General features: G+C 53.5%; 3 protein-coding genes across 3 annotated transcripts; 2 read left to right on the forward strand and 1 right to left on the reverse strand.

Annotated features, from left to right (window-relative positions):
- Positions 1-1,137: 1,137 nt before the first annotated feature.
- On the forward strand, positions 1,138-6,870 carry SMAC4_04474 (uncharacterized protein). The gene has a single exon (XM_003343767.2). The coding sequence runs from the start codon at positions 1,367-1,369 to the stop codon at positions 5,981-5,983; it is 4,617 nt and encodes a 1,538-aa protein (XP_003343815.2). The 5' UTR covers positions 1,138-1,366; the 3' UTR covers positions 5,984-6,870.
- A 399-nt stretch (positions 6,871-7,269) lies between these two features.
- Positions 7,270-10,802, forward strand: SMAC4_04475 (uncharacterized protein). The gene is made up of 4 exons (XM_003343768.2): positions 7,270-8,121; positions 8,253-9,113; positions 9,180-9,709; positions 9,787-10,802. Exons 1-4 carry the CDS (start codon positions 8,107-8,109, stop codon positions 10,049-10,051), a joined length of 1,671 nt encoding a protein of 556 aa, XP_003343816.1. The 5' UTR covers positions 7,270-8,106; the 3' UTR covers positions 10,052-10,802.
- Positions 10,803-11,116: 314 nt separating this feature from the next.
- On the reverse strand, positions 11,117-13,758 carry SMAC4_04476 (uncharacterized protein). The gene is made up of 5 exons (XM_003343769.2): positions 13,234-13,758; positions 12,946-13,163; positions 12,525-12,748; positions 12,134-12,460; positions 11,117-12,077 (listed from the first exon to the last, which is right to left on the reverse strand). The coding sequence occupies exons 1-5, from the start codon at positions 13,656-13,658 to the stop codon at positions 11,409-11,411; spliced, it is 1,863 nt and encodes a 620-aa protein (XP_003343817.1). The 5' UTR covers positions 13,659-13,758; the 3' UTR covers positions 11,117-11,408.
- Positions 13,759-13,784: the final 26 nt, after the last annotated feature.

The raw sequence follows: 13,784 nt of genomic DNA on the forward strand, positions 1-13,784 counted from the left end.
CCGGTCTTATGGACGGGCCATTGAGGTTCCCATGTCTACCTTGTTCCCACCGATGGACTGGCTATCATACCAACCCTGGCCCTTGTACCTTCCACCCATACATGTCCGCATGGTGTACTTGGATTGACATTGTCGACATTTCCCAAGCATATTGTCGCCGACCTGGACCATCTCATTGGCGGCAGATCCTTACTCTACGCGGCAAGTCAGGAACATGGGGTCTTTTTGCCGCGCTATTGATATCTCGTCGAGACTGCTACTCTACTGCCACTCTACCTACCTCATGAGCTCTTGCCTTCACTATCCGGCTAACTCTTCCTACCTTGTCATCTCGAGTATCTCACTCACTCTCTCTTCCCTTTTTTCTTCTCGAGGTAGTACCTCTCCTCCCGCTTGGCTGCCATCACTCCCTCATTACCACTTCAAACAAACTTGACTCTCAAGTTACCAAAGCCTCGGAACGCTCTACCTTGCCGGGGCTTCCACGTTGTAACTGAACTGAGGCTGTCCAGTTCCGAGCAGCTCAACCAGCAGTCTAACCTAAGTAAGTGTTGTATCTGTTCCGTCTGTCTGGGCTCACTTCAGTTCGTTGTGGTTTTCTTCTCTTTTCTTTTCAGTTTTATGGATGCTACATCCGACGACGCCTTCCCTGATACGTATCCGTATTCCCCTTTACTACTTCCACATTACTACATATCACTATGTGCTGTGATACCTTCCACCTCTTCAACTTAACCTAACCCCCACCACGCCACCCACACACCCTCCATCTCCTCCTGCATGACAGAGCGAGCTTACACACACAATCTGCTTCCCAATCTACTGCCACTGTACACATACACGAGCAAAAACACCTGAACCCCCTGGCTAGTAGCAGTCCTCCATCACATTTCACCCATTCTCGGGTCACTTATACACCACACCTCATGCGGGGTCCATGGTTCCCAGGAATTGAGTTAAACTAGGTAACTAGTAGACCATCCACCCAGGGACTACTGAATCATCCATCCTTTTTCTCAGCCTCTTTCTTCTAAAATTTCCGTTCTCTTGTTCTCTCGGTCATTATGGACCTTGCTTAATCTACTCACTGCTCTTCAAGAACCTGTCGTGTACTTCAGCCCCCGGTGGAATACTAATACGGGATCAGCACTTAATTGCCACGGGCAGGATCGAGCACCGGTGTCCCGCGATACGACTAGGCTACTCCCGTTGTGCCCGTCACAGCCTCCCGCCCCTGGACACATACTACCAGCGCGGTAGACTTTGGTTGTGTTACTCTTGCACAGCATGCATGTCGTGGACCACGGAGCAAGAGTCTTAGTATGGTTCTGTTAGCCGGCCTTCCTCCGTGGGATATAGGATCACAATGGCTTCCCAAAGGCCAGGACTCGGTCCTTCAGGCTTTTCAGCCGATAGCAGGCTCAAAAGTCCCGGAACGATAGCGCCACCCGGTTCATTACTTTTGAAGAAGAGAGGAGGAGAGTCAAGCACCGAACGTTCAAGGACACTACCACAGCCCAAAATGCCTAGTAGGCTACCGCAATCTTTGCCGCAACGGCGGCCCTCCGATACCCAACCGGAACCCCTTCAGCCTCGGGTTACAGCAGGAAACAGAAATTCAAAGATATTGGGCAACACCACATCGATTATATCAGCGTCATCCAGCCGACTACCTGCGCCGACCTCGAAACCCCGAAATGTGCTTAGGAGGAAGAACTCAGGGATATCACAAGAGGTAGTGAACAGCATCCGCAAAGGCTCCCGAGACGAGACCGGAAACCACTCAAAAACAAGCTCGTCCTCATCGGCTTCCAACCCTCGATCCCAGATCTCAATCGACTCCTCAGCCAGTTCACGCTCCGACCGCAACCCGGCATCAAACTCGATGGAAATCCGAGTAGCTCACCAAGTCGAAGTTGCGGTAGGCGCACCGCAACCATCAACATTATACCCAGAGCTGGATAGATATCGCGATGTCAAAGTGCCAGTCTACAATGGAAGTTTCGGCATCGAGGTGCCGTACCCTCTCACCACTCACGATCTTCCTCCCCCTACGCCCTTGTTCTCCGGATCTAGCAGTCAGATGAGTGGCTTCAGCAGCAGCCCGTGTACAAGATTCTCCGAGTCACCAGGACCTGGTCCGTATAGCCGAGACACCACGCCTACGTCCATGTCCTCTCAGTCCCCCGGCATGGTGACGCCTTTACGATTCCCCGGAGCAGGTGTCAGGATGAGACAGGTTGACGCGATTCAAACAAGACCACCAGTCAGCAGGAGAAGAGGAGGAAGCATATCAAATGAGTTGGATCTGGTCAGCGCCGACCCTCAGGGTTTGCCATCAGTCAGGGAATCCTTGACCTCGTCGTCTTCCAACTCGACAGTCCGCGAGCTTGAAAGGAAGGATTCCAAGAAGAGAAAGCAGCTATCACGGCTTGCGCCTAGCCCACCACCACGCATATCGTCACACAAATTTACCAAGAGCCACGATGGAAGCTTGTCCCCGCCGAGGCCCTGGCGTGCGCCACCGACGCAGCCAACGGCACCAGCGGCACAACTGTTGCCAAAGCCAGGCTCGTTCTCTCGACCTCGTCCCGCCCAAACTGCCCAACAGGTTCCACCTCCGAGAGGACAGCCTCCTCGCCGCCCGAGCCGAGATGGAACCCCGGATCTTTACTCTCAAATAGGTCTACCCGTGCCCGTAATCCAGAGTAACTTGACATCTGCACCATCAGAGAAGAGATCAAGCAAACTTATGGCACCGGCAACCGTTGCCAGGCCTGGCTTGCTATCTTCAACTTCCGACACACATGTTCATTTACTCAGGCCAGCCATCACCAGAGAGGCAACGCCAGCGCCAAAGATGTCCAGGATGGGGGAAGATGCGAGTACCATCAAGGCCGAACCAGGAAGGACCATCCGTACGCCAAGCCCTGGTGTCTCGACGTTTCGACGTTTCCCCCTTTTCGGCCGACGGACAAAGACAGCGAGGAAAGGCCCTGCAGCGGGAACTGGCCACGAAGGCTATGGGTGCGTCGGGCCAACACGCCGTAGGAGCAACAGCCTTGCAAACACTAGCCGAGCGATCCCTGGGACGATGAGTTCGCAAGAAAGCATTGGCACCAGTGATTCCTTCTTGTTGGAAAGGATGGCACCTGTCGTTATTGCAGGCGGTGAAATCATCGAGAACAGGAATGTCGGTTCGGAAATGAGCCGGACTGAAAGCAGTCAAAGTGTCACGCGCGAGCGACCCAGCGTGGAATCCCAGAACGGCTCGCAAGTCTCTCTTAACTCCACCCCTCGGAACACTTTGTGGCCGTCTGCATTCCCTCGCGCTGGTCAACATGCACTGAGCGCGTCTGTTAGCAGCCGCAGACCCTCTGAGAGCAGTGAGTCAGAGGCTCCGATTATCAAGTCGACGTTGGCTTTGCGGAGATCCATACAACGGTTGAAGTCTGGAGAGAAGGAACCCCCAAGGATTCCGGCTCCTATCGTCACTCAACCCCATGTTACGTCTCCCTCGATCACTAGCATTGATGTCAGTGTCCTGATGACGGACGACTCCATGCTGGCTCCGTCAATTGACGCCGCTCAGGGTATTAAGGCACCAGAGGGACCCAAGAACCTTTCTGGACCCAAGCGCCTGATGAAGCGAGCTCGTTCTCCGCGAAAATGGAACTTCTTTGGAAGGAACCACAGCCAATCTGCTCCAGAGCCAAAGAAGGTGGATGTTCCCGAGAACATCGCTCCAATGGCTGCTGTGGCGGCGACAGTCAAGGTCGTTCAAAGCAAGCCGCTGGCATTCTACACCATGATGGACTCGTCTGAACAGGAAGATACCGATATTCCGGATTTGGAGGAAGTTCTTCGCGATGCTAAGAGCCCGGACTCTCCAACTCGCAAGCAGATTCCCAACCCTCAGCACAAACAGTCGGAAGAGCGCAGACCCTCCGTAACGCAAGAGAACACGCAAGACAGCGTCCTTACTTCGAAGGCCACTATCCAGGCTCCGACAGTCGCTGAGCCTGAGGACATGTCCCCGGTCAGGTTCCCTAAGCTTCCGCCCCCACCGTCAATGCTTCCACCAGTTCCAACGCAAGCTGGGAACACCACCAGTCCTGCACAAGGCCGTCCAAGCCGACTCCCTCAGGTCGGCAGGATTCCAAAAGTCATCAGTGCTCGTGCTGAACAGATCTCACCCAAGAGTTTCTCCCGGCCGTTCCATAGACTTAGTGTTCAAGCCACGCCATCCAAGATGGATCTTCGGGATGCATACTCCATTGCTAAGGGGCCGAGTCCACCCAGGCCATCGACGCCGGTTGGAATGGAAGCCCTGGTGCTGACTCAAAGTCCGGGATCGATGCTGCCAGCTTATTACAGCCAGATTGGACAGGAGTTTCTCACTTTCTCACCAAGGAAGGGCTCTCAATGTACCACCAATACCACGACTTCCAGCAGCTCTGGAGGATTCAACTTTGCTGAGGCTACTGCAGTCATTCCTGATCCTGATGCACCACTGGCTGAGGATGAGGTTTGGGATGAATATGATGACTTGTTTGGGGCAGAAACGTTGAAGCAGCGTCAATCCACACAATCCATACGATCCTCTTTCGGGAACCAGTTTCACTTGGAGAAGTACACGGCGACCCCAACAAGACGCATCGAGCCACCCCTGGAGTCCCCAACTCTTCGCTCTCAGTTCCAAGAACAACAGGTGCAAAGTCTTACACATATTATGCACTCGGAAAGAATACCTGTCAGTTCCAGCGTCTACAGTTCGGACATGGCTGAGAAGGTGAAGCAACTCTTGGCTGATCATCCCAGTCCGAGGTGCTCATTGGAACCTCAGATGCCCGAAGAGCCTGTGATGCAGCCGCAGAATGAGATCGTGAACAAGCAACTTGAACAGGAGCAAGAGCTTGAGGTTGAAAATCAAACCAGTAGCCTTCCTGTGAATGATCCACGGCGGTCCGACTCGAGTGGCTGCAGTCAAAGCTCAGAAGATGGCTCGCCACTTGCATTAGTCAACTTGCGCGTCGGGTCCATGACTGTGAGCAAGTGGCTTACCTTCGGGCATGTGCTCTTCAGTCCGGTCCGAGATGAGCTGCTCAACGATGTGGGCTCGCTGAAGCGTCCTTCCATTCTCGTCATTGACGGTCTTGGCAACGACGACTGGTCGTTTTATGCGGCCGAGACATATCCAGCAGCCACGTTCTTCAACCTTTCGCCTCGCCCCCCTCGTCCAGCTGCTCGCAATGGCTCAACTGGTCTCCCTCTTAGTCCTCCGAATCATTACCAGACGCAATACATGTCACACACGGGCAAATTCCCTTTCGGCGCGGAGAGTTTTACGGCTGTGGTTTTCCGCTTCCCAGCTGCGGCTCCCGAGGCACACTATCGAAACATCATCTCTGAGGCTCGGCGTGTCCTCAAGCCTGGTGGCTACATTGAGCTCTCGATCCTGGATGTTGACTTGAACAACATGGGCAACCGCGGACGTAAGGCTGTCCGCCGCCTGAAGGAGCGTGTCAACGCCAAATCCCCCGATGTCAGTCTTGGGTCGACGTCGGATCTCATCCTCCGACTACTTGGCAGAAAGGGGTTTGTCGATCTGAAGACTTGCCGTGTTGGCGTTCCAGTCGCTAGTGTCATTCCACGATCGTCTGGAAGCGAGAACAGTAAAAGCAGCAAGGCCGCTGGCAAGGGCAAGACCATTAAGGATGAGCGCAGTCTTCCCGAGATGATCGGCGACGGAAGCCCGGTAGCAGATGAAAGCATCACCAAGATGGTGGCAAAGGTGGGACGATGGTGGTACAGCCGATGCTATGAGAGCGCTGCTGGTACCGGCATTGGGCCAGGAACTCTAGGGAGCATGTGGAGAGACAAAGCCCTCCTTGCCGAGTGTGAGGAATGGGGCACGAGTCTCAAGCTCATGGTGTGCCACGCCCGAGTTCCTGATGGGAGACCTCGCCTTGCAAGCATCTAAATTTTCTTCGTTGATTTCCCACCTCACTTATGTTCTTTCCCAGCATTTCCGTCAATGCTTGGACTTTCACACCAAACTCGTGTTTAGAAGGAGAAGTTTGGAGAAGACAGAAAAGATGAAAGAGGGCGCGAGCCCAGCTGTGTAACAACACTGCATCATACACCACGAAAGAAGTCGTTCACTCGACATATCACGACGCACATTGCATTTACTTTTTGAGGGGGTCTGCAAAGATGTTGGCTCACGGGACAACAACCTGGGAGACATCACCGTTTTCCTTCTTTTTTTCTCGTCGTTTCCTCATTCGACTGGCACCAATGGGTGGGACTCTTTCTTCATTTCAGAAGGATTGGCTTAATGGTGGTTTTGGGGTTTTGAGGTTGTTTGGGCGCTCGGAATATAATGGTGATGAAAGGGGGAAGATGAAAACCATTGACTGGTACTTGATGATATGGCGCAGGCACGTCGTTCTTTTTTCTCTTTTTCTTTTTCTCTTTTTGTTTGTTTCACTTTTTTTTCTCTTGTAACGACGTAATGTGCGGGTTTCATGACGACGGACAAGAAAAAAGGCAAGAGAGAGACTCGGAAAGATTCTGGGATCTGTCATCACTGGCAGGCAGAAACTGGCGTTAAAAGGGAGCTTTGGCTTTTGGGTTTTCGTTACTTTTTCGTCAAGTTTGAGGCATGATACCTGTTGTATGAGAGGGGGGAGGAGACAGAATGGAGTATGGTGATGATGAGGAGGAATTATACCCGCAGTCTGATCCGTGAAGATGAGAGGAGGAAAGGGGCATATGTTTACATAGCGAAGGAGACAGGCATAGGCATCATGGGATGTTGAGAATGGATATTGGAATACACCGTATAACAAAACATTTGGATTGCCCTTTCATATGATGTCAATGACTATGAGTTGAATGTCAAATTTCAAATTTGTCAAGGAAGTAAAGGGAAGCTGTTGATGCTTTTGGCTTTTTGGTTCTGGACCTGCGCCAAGTCACCGAGCCCCTTTTCGAGATCCGGTTGCAAAGGGGGCTTGCACTGTAACTTACAGAGCTGGTATCGTATGCAATGCGATACTTGAAGCACGCAGGCTCGTGCATGTGCATTTGGATGCATTTACCTTGCCCTTGGTAATGAAGTTTTCGAGTGAAAGGTGAAATACTGAACAGTTAAGTGAAAGGCAGGGCATCACAGAGTCGGCAACTAAGCTCCGTGATAGGGGAATATTTCATTTCAAGATTCGAGAACAATTCTTTACATGGCTGTTAGTGATTGCACCCGCAGATATCGGGCTCCCTAACAATAGCCATTGAGGTTGATCTCAGGGGCCCCGTGCTTGTTCTTGGCGGGGCTCGGCCGACCCTGCCGACGTGGGTGACCTTGTTGGGTAAATTTCCCCGGATTCCACTTTCTTACAGCGGCCGCGGGCAGGCATCTCCCCCAAATGTTCATTCGGGGCGCCCGAAGCTGACTTTCCCCCGGACATTTTTTGCTGCTTCATCAGTTTCGTTCAGTTGCAGTGTCAGTGGCGACTCGACTCCTTGGCGAACATACTTGTTCTTGGATAGATACACAAATCAGACGAGAGTTCCCCGTGCCGCACCCGAATACCACAAAACCCACCGAACGACTCCCGTTGATCCCGTCGGCAACCACCCGACCCATCACCAAACATCGAAAATCGAGACCTGCCTAGTCTGCCGTACCGGACACTCGACGACAACCCGACCCCACGCAGACGGACACTGACGAGCCTACCACGGTCACGTACGCACCACAACCCTTCGCGAATCGAGATTACCATACTGGGATAGCTAGCTTCTCGACTTCACACCCAAAACCTTGGCAAGGAGTTAGTTCGAACTTCCGTCTTCGAGTGGTGTCCGACATACCGACCGAGTTGCGGCATGCTATAAGATGGGCATAGAGCCGAAGCAGCAGGGCAGACTCCTCCTTTCGTTCAGCAGCAGTAGTAGTGGTAGTAGCCACAGGGGTGCCGCCGAAGCTCTCTATTATACTCGACAACGGACGAGGTAGTAAGACGATTGTTGGTTAGAAAGAGAGATATTCTAGCAGGTCCAGAGAGGCCAGAAATACAGAGTACAAAAGTCCAGTTCAAGATGACGCGACGAATTGTAGGTCGTCTCTATCTCTCTCTCTACTCGTTTATCTTGCCCTACAAATGCTGTGTGGTAGCTACGAAACTTGAAGCTGTCTAAAAGATCACCAACCAAAACCAACCAAGACTAACCCTTCTGTTACATAGGTCCGCAACATCATCCAAATATCCACCGCCGCCGTCATCACCTTCCTCCTCATCTTCTTCCTCGACCGCAACTTCCGGGTTCTCCCCAACGCCATCCATGAATATCTGCCCACCCATCACGCGGGGCTCGTCATCACCGACATCACCGTCACTACATGCACATCTTACAATCCCTTTTCGAGCTGCGACCTCGACACTGCCGTCTGGCACCGCATCGACAAGGACCTTCACCTGGGAAAAACCTTATTCTCCCATGCCTACCTCCACATCAGCCGCAAGCGCGAGGAGGAGCTGAAGGAGGGCGATAAAGTGGTTGTGGACGTGACCGTCGGCCGCCTGGACCCTAGCGTGGCCGATGCGGAGAAGGCGGCTGCCAAGGGCGTGGATAACAAGAACGAGAAGTGGGAGTCCAGGCCGGCTGGCCTGTGGGTGAAGCGGTCGTCCAAGAAGGGGGCGAGCGACTCCAAGAATGCGGTGACGGGGATCGACGTGCTGTTTGGCGATGATGCCGTGGAGGCTAGGGAGGGGTGGAGCATGACGGGCACCCCGATGCTGCTGGAGGTCGGGCGTAGCGTGCCCTCGGCCCATCTGACGGTGCGGAGGGGCGCGGAGCAACCCCCGCCTGTGAAGCCGGTGTTGAGGATACGGGATAATGGCAAGTTCAAGATTGTGCAGCTGGCGGATTTGCATTTGAGTACTGGCGTGGGAGCGTGTCGTGATGCGTTGCCGGAGGGCCAGAAGTGCGAGGCGGATCCCAGGACGCTGGACTTTGTGACCAAGATTTTGGAGGAGGAGAAGCCGGATTTGGTGGTGTTGAGCGGTGATCAGGTGAATGGCGAGACGGCGCCTGATACGCAGACGGTAAGGATATGAAGTGAACGTCATAATACTTGGGAGGAAAATTGCGGCTAACATACATGTCTCTAGGCCATCTTCAAATACGCCCAAATCCTCATCAAGCACAAGATCCCCTATGTCTCCATCTTCGGCAACCACGACGACGAAGGGTCCATGTCGCGGGCCGCGCAGATGGACCTGATCGAGACCCTGCCCTATTCTCTGTCCCATGCCGGGCCCGAGAGCATCGACGGTGTTGGTAATTACTTCATCGAGGTGCTGGGGCGCGGCTCGTCCAGCCACTCGGCCCTGACAGTGTACCTGCTCGACACGCACGCGTACTCGCCCAACGAGCGCAAGTATCCGGGCTACGACTGGATCAAGCCCAACCAGATCGAGTGGTTCCGGAGCACGGCGCAGGGGCTCAAGAAAAAGCACCGCGAGTACACGCACGTGCACATGGATGTTGCCTTCATTCATATCCCGCTGCCGGAGTACCAGAATGGACGCAACCTGACGCTGGTGAGCCCGTGGAAGGAGCCGACCACGGCGCCGGCTTTTAACTCGGGCTTTCACGATGCTTTGGTGGAGGAGGGCGTTGTGATGGTTTCTTGTGGACAGTAAGCTTTCCATCCATCCATCCCAGTCAAACTATATACAATTCACCATTAGGTTACTAACGTGCATTGTCTCCTAGCGACCACGTAAACGAATACTGCGCCGTAGACTTCAAAGAAGACGGCAAGCCCGCCCTGTGGATGTGCTACGCCGGCGCGGCCGGTTTCGGCGGCTATGCCGGCTACGGAGGCTTCCACCGCAAGATCCGCGTCTTCGACTTCGATATGAACGAGGGCCGCATCAACACGTGGAAGCGGGTCGAGTACGGTGAGGACGTCAGCAAGAGGATTGAGCAGGTCATGATTGTCGATGGTGGACATCCGGTTAGGCCTATGCAGGATTAAACTAAGGAAGACTTACGAACGACGGAAATATATGAGTTGGAAAGAAGGAAAGAAATACAAACTGAAAGCCATGCATGGATGAGGGGGATGAGACAGATCAGATCGCCCTTCAGGTCGAATCATCTCGAAGTCCGTAACCCGCCCGCCGCCCGTCGCCTTCGAGCCCCAACAATTATTTCACCAGCTCAGCTCAGCCAAGCCAACCCCCTTTACTTACGCCCAGAACATCTTCGAAAACCCGCGGCCCGCGATGCAGCAGCGGCTTCAGAAACAGGAACAGGCGCGGCATGAGCCGACACCACTTGCTATAGAGAGAGGCTCTTTGGCTCAAGGTACAGCGATCGATGGTTCATTGATATCGAAGGTATGCAAAGCCGGACTGGATCATACCATACCACAAGGACTGAGAACAGCAAGGAGGGACCCAACCCCCGTGGATAGTGCATACTTCATCGACAGTTGTGTTAACCTAACCTAACCTTGAGTGCGTTCTACGCACATACCTACATACCTTTTGGAATTAGATCATGCATGAGTACGGGGATGGTACCTTGTTATCGTTACAAAGCCGGCCGGGTTGGTCGTTTGGGAAGGATCACTTACGGAAGACCAAAAATATAATTTAGCGGTAGGATATGATAGGGCTTGGTCTAGGTAAGCATCGGAGGATGAGGTGGTCAATGATATGGAATACAGTAGGAAGATCAATAACCGACTACCTAAGTTTAAATAACGAAATGGATCGATACCATAATGTGCCGTTCGTTAGCGCAGTGTCGTGACTGGCGGATGGAGATTGGAGAGGTTAATAAATGCAGAAAAACCATTCTCCAGAGAAAGGAAGAGGACAGGAGGAAAGAGAAGCAAAGCAGTATGGCTGGAATCAGGGGAATCCCGACTCCTGAGACAGAGTGGGTAGCTACAGGATTCACTACCTTTACTTGACAGAATGGTAAGAATCGCAACTTCATCAGTAAATTGCTTTCGAAAATATCATTTCAAGTGACTATGTCGTACGGCTGTTACTATCCAAAGCTTTCATGTGCCTCATGTCTAAACTGAAAATCATGTTTTTTTTTCCTCTGCGATATATCTAAAGAAACCTGGACCTCAATCTACTACTTTGTTCGTGTACAGTTAGTTCTTGCTGTCTCCAACAGCAACTGAAATTGAAAGCCTGGCAAACTCTGCTCAACCATGTCGGGGTAAGTTAATTCATGCTAGTGGCAGTGCTGACATCGTGTGAGTGAAACCTTGTTAATCAAGTGAATACCCTGTCAGTCAGTACACCATTCCATTTTTCGACTTTTCTCCGGCCCAGCAAGCATGCATCTAATTAGTTTTTACTCAGTGCCCTTCAAGCGCCGGGAGGGGGAGGAGGGAGGTCCATGGGAGGCGGAGGGGGTGCCTCAGCTGCCGGAGGGGGCGGGGGAGGAGCCGCGTTGGCATATTGCTGGATGAGGGCGTTAAGCGGTCCAGACAGGCCGGGAGGAGCTCCAGGAGGCGGAGGAGGCAATCCGGGAGGCGGGGCAGCGCCCATACCGGGAGGAGCACCATAGCCGGGATAACCACCATAAGCACCAGGATAGGCCGGAGCTGCGGGAATCGCTGGGGCAGACGGGGCTCCAGGGGGAGGTTGATGCCAAGGGGCAGGGCCGCCGCCGCCACCACCACCCGAGGGGCCTCTGCCGTAGTCGTCATGCCTGCGATCACCGCCGTAGTAGCTATCTCCTCTATCGCGATCGCGATCATCATGTCTGCGCTCGCCACGGTCACGAGCCCAAGGAGCGGGGCCACCAGAGGGTCCGCTGGGAGGGCCACCAGGGCCACCGGGGCCACCTTCGTGATCCCGATCCGAGTTGCGAGTACGCCAGGGAGCAGGGCCGCCAGTAGGTCCGCGTTGCCAGGGCTTGGCATCGCCGCTGCCGCCGCCGCCACCGCCAGCACCACCATTGCTGAAAGAGCCAGGGCCAGCTTCGATACGAGCAGGAGCAGCACCGGTACCGCCGAGTTCTTGCATGAGTTGCTGGTACATGTCAGTAAGCTGCTCTTAAGAGAAAGTCGAAAAGGGAGAAAGCATACCTCGTACTCGCGGTCCACGGCATCGCCGCCACCACTGCTACCAATACGACCAGCGGTACGGGGAGCACCGGGACCATCGTTTCTCCAGCTTGCACCCCTCTGCCTGTCAGGACAATCCCTAGCCATATGGCCGGCGTTACCGCAGACACGGCAGATAATGTTGGCAGTGTAGTTCTGCTTCTCGGGGCAATCATATTTACGATGACCGATTTGGCCGCAGTTCTGGCAGGCTTGGTTCTCATCATCACGCAGGGTACCGTTGAGGGCAGCAAGCTCACGGAGCTGGTTACGCTTGAGCTCGTTCTGGCCTTCAGGGATCGAAGCAGCCTATAGCAAGAGTTAGCGGTTGCATGAACGCCAAAGGCGGAAACGGGATGGGGGGACAACGTACTGTCTCAATAATATTGTGAATCAGCTTTTTGGCTTTGTTAACCTTCTCTTCGGTATCTGCCATGATGAGACAGTGCAGGTCCTCTTCCTGGTTGCTGGAGTGGGCAGCGTCAGAACGGCCCTTGCCCTCCTTCACGGAGCCCTTTCCACGAATGGCAATCTTGGCGCCAGATTCTGTTTCCATCTTCTTGAGTGTATTGCCACGAGGACCGATAAGCAAGCCAACTTGAACAAGGAAGAGCTAAGTGTTAGTATTGTTATCATGGAAGCATTTGTTGTTCGGGTTAGAAGTTTTCAACATAAGCAACTTGCAAGGCACGAAGGCAACTGTCTAAAAGCGCGGCTTCATGCCTGGCAAAATACCAATGGGGGAGGGGGAAGGTTAGGAGTTAGAAGGGAGTTTGGAGGGTTAGTTATCATACTGAAGTTAATCTCTGGGTAGTCGTTAACCGGGACGTAGACCTTCTCCTGGGTCTTTGTAGGTCTACGATAGTCCGAGGGCGGGTGATAGTTAGGGATCGTCTTCATCGCCTTCTCGATGAGCTTGTGGCGCTCATCCTCGAGCTTCTTGCGGTAACGGTATTCGCGGGTGTTGACACGACGACCATGGTTGTCGTACTGGGGAGCAGGAGAGGGCGATCTGGACAGAAGAACACAAGAGGTTAGTCGAGAGTTACAGAGACAAACAAGGATGAATATGCCCAACATACCTGTCTCCATCAGCGGGAACAACGTCGTCAATCTTGAGCTTCTGGGTGATTTCCTCGATGCGAAGATGCAAGGTGTAGGCCTCCAATTGTTCGCTTGTCATGTTGGCGACGATGGCGGTAGGAAGGCCCATCAATCCGGCGGCCTTGTTCTCAGTCGCTTCACCCCAACGGTTGCGCTTCTTGCGGCGCTTGGGACCATCCTCGGACCGTTCGGGGCTGCGGCCGCGCTTGACGTCGCGATCATTGCTGTAAACGGGGCCGTTGTCTCTCTCTCTGTCTCTGTCGCCGTTGGTGACAGATGATGGGGCCGTTGGTGTTACGCTGCGAGCGCCATCCATCTCTTCCCCTTCATCGCCAGGGAAGCGACGCCTGCTTCCCAGCGGGATGTTATTGGAACCCGTGATTCCTTGGTTTCTCCACGACATTTTGACGGTAATGAGGTCGTTCTGTGTCGAGGAATACAATGACAGAAAGACCACACAAAGCGGTTTGGCGATGTGATGTGGTTTTGGTTGGGTGCAAAAGACTGGTTGGCTGGTTGCGACCGACGC

Source organism: Sordaria macrospora, chromosome 2, assembly GCF_033870435.1.
Source record: "Sordaria macrospora chromosome 2, complete sequence".
NCBI classification, from domain to species: Eukaryota; Fungi; Ascomycota; class Sordariomycetes; order Sordariales; family Sordariaceae; genus Sordaria; species Sordaria macrospora.

Bases quoted from the DNA above. Each gene is read 5' to 3' on its own strand.
- SMAC4_04475 (XM_003343768.2), top strand. The intron at 9,114-9,179 runs GTAAGGATATGA...ACATGTCTCTAG, and splicing joins CGGCGCCTGATACGCAGACG to GCCATCTTCAAATACGCCCA. The intron at 9,710-9,786 runs GTAAGCTTTCCA...ATTGTCTCCTAG, and splicing joins GTGATGGTTTCTTGTGGACA to CGACCACGTAAACGAATACT.
- SMAC4_04474 (XM_003343767.2), top strand. From the start codon at position 1,367: ATGGCTTCCCAAAGGCCAGGACTCGGTCCTTCAGGCTTTTCAGCCGAT.
- SMAC4_04476 (XM_003343769.2), bottom strand. From the start codon at position 13,658: ATGTCGTGGAGAAACCAAGGAATCACGGGTTCCAATAACATCCCGCTG. The intron at 12,749-12,945 runs GTATGATAACTA...TCCTTGTTCAAG, and splicing joins CTACCCAGAGATTAACTTCA to TTGGCTTGCTTATCGGTCCT. The intron at 12,461-12,524 runs GTACGTTGTCCC...CTCTTGCTATAG, and splicing joins TTCACAATATTATTGAGACA to GCTGCTTCGATCCCTGAAGG.